The sequence below is a fragment of the Manacus vitellinus genome, unplaced genomic scaffold (assembly GCF_001715985.3).
Source record: "Manacus vitellinus isolate BGI_N305 unplaced genomic scaffold, ASM171598v3 scaffold_62_pilon, whole genome shotgun sequence".
Taxonomy (NCBI): Eukaryota; Metazoa; Chordata; class Aves; order Passeriformes; family Pipridae; genus Manacus; species Manacus vitellinus.
In genome coordinates, this window is record NW_021940704.1 from 701,428 (window position 1) to 703,494 (window position 2,067).

The window sequence follows — 2,067 nt, forward strand, 5'->3', positions numbered from 1 at the left end:
CGTGGCCAACTACCGGCCCCCCAAGGAGTCAGAGGACTGGGATGAGGTGACTAGAGCTCTCCATGCCAAGGGCTGCGGGGTCAAAACGCCGCCTCACTCCTCATCCGACTCCCCGTCAGAGGAGGAGGATGTGCCTGTGAAAAAGCAGAAAGGTGAGGAGTGTTCTGGCAGGCTGGATCCCGGGTGGGATTAGGAGCTGGAGTCTGGGTGGAGAGAAGGGTTGGAGGGAGGAAAATGGGCATGAAGTGAGGGTGGGGACAAAGTGTTGCTCCAAGGTGCTGAGGAAGTGCTTGAAAATGAGGGAGGAGAGGGAGAACAAAGAGGGAAAAGAGTCGTCGGGTCTGGACTGGGAAATTCTGCAGAACTGATCATGGTGTTACTGAGTAAAGGGAATGAGTGGAAGTGCCCAGCATTGCTGGAAAGAACATGGTGTGAGCAGTCAAGAGGGAAGCAGGGTGGCCGCAGCTGGAGGAGAAGGGTGTCAGGCTAAGAATTGGAGTGGGATCTCCCTGAGGGGGAAGCAGGCTGCCATACTGGGAGTATAGGGGAGCAACTCGTGGTGGGAGGGGAGTTGGGGCAGTGCCGTGAAATGGGGGGGTTGGGGGTGCTCCTGGAATTGGGTCCATCGCCAGCTGTGAACCCGTGTTCCAGAGAAGCCGCGGAGCAGAGCGGAGCAGCCGAAGCCGGGCCAGCAGGCCGGGAAGCGCGTTGGAACAGAGGAGCCACATCCCAGGATCAAGATCAAGAAGGAGAAGGAGGACCCTGGGTATGAGCGCTACGCCAGCGGGAGCTCTGACAGGAACGCTGGGAGCAGGACACAGCGGGACGAGGAGCAGCGGCGGCACCAGCGGCCCTCGGAGAGGAGGGGGGACAAGAGTGGCCAGGAGCAGAGGGCACAGAGCAGCTCCTGGGAGGAGCGGGACAAGAGGGAGGAGGCTGGCAGGAGGAGCGACGGGCACGGCAGCCGGCGGGACGTGTCCCCCAAGGGAGGCAGATCCCGGGAACCCCATTCCAGGCACAAGGAACGGGGCTCCGGCAGAGACTCTGGCCGCCACTGAGCCCTGGGAGAGCATTCCAGGGCCAGGGAGGCCTTGAGCCTGCCCAAACACCTGCTCCAAGCTCCCAGGGCACTGCAGCTGGACTGCTTGCCTCACGGGAGCTTCCCTTTGGATCTCTTCCTGCTCTGGGCCAGGGTTCTCTGTGTTGGCCTTCAGTGCTGGCCATGGAGGGTGGCAGGAGCTGGGGGCTGGGAGCAGCAGGATGCTCCCCTTCTCCAAACCTCCAGTTCTGTCAGTGCTGGGGGGTGTCCCCCTCTTGCAGTGCGAGAAGAGGCCTGTGGGTGTCTGGTCTGGCCTCGCCTGCCGGTGGGTCCTGTGCCCACCCGGCATCTCCAGGTTCTGTGGTGGATCCGCAGGGATTTACTGCTGTGTTGGGGCCATTCACTGTGGGTGTGTTTAAAGGTCTAATAAAAATTCCTGTTTGCTAGAAGCTGGTCCCAGGAGCACCCTTCCTGCTCCTGACGGTGATTTTGGGCTGATTTGGCTGGAAAAGCAGGAGTGATGGATACAGAGTTGGGGGGTGGTGCACAACGGTGATGAGAGGGATGGGCTTTGGGATGGTTTGAGCTGGATGTGATTCCCACAACGAGTAATCCCTCCAGACAGAGTCCACAGCAGTTCCAGGCATGGGGGGCAGAGGGGGCATTTTCCCCATGGAACAATTGGGACTGAGCCCAGAGGTGCCCGATGTGGGGTCAGATGGGGACTGGGGCAGGGGCAGACCCGGGGGGTTCCCAGTGTGCTGGGCAGGGGGCTCAGCCCCATCCTGCTCCTGATACCCCGGGGGGGCTGTGACAGTCCAGCTGCCGGTACCCGGGGGAGCGGTCACCATTCTGCTCCCGGTATCTGGAAGGGCTCAGCCCCTTCCTGCTCCTGGTGTCCGGGGGTGCTGTGACCGTTCTTCTCCCGGTACCCCGGGGAAGCTTAGGCCCATCCTGCTCCCGGTACGCGGGGGCTGGTCACCATTCTGTTCCCAGTGTCCGGAGGGCTGTGACCATGCTGTTCCCGG

At 61.7% G+C, this 2,067-nt stretch overlaps 1 protein-coding gene across 1 annotated transcript; it reads left to right on the top strand.

Moving 5' to 3' along the window:
- Window position 1: 1 nt before the first annotated feature.
- RBMX2 (RNA binding motif protein X-linked 2) lies at window positions 2–1,468 on the top strand (the record flags this gene model as incomplete). The annotated part of the gene is made up of 2 exons (XM_029963748.1): window positions 2–152; window positions 652–1,468. Coding segments are annotated over 2 exons (558 nt in total), but the record flags the coding sequence as incomplete, so codon positions are not given.
- Window positions 1,469–2,067: the final 599 nt, after the last annotated feature.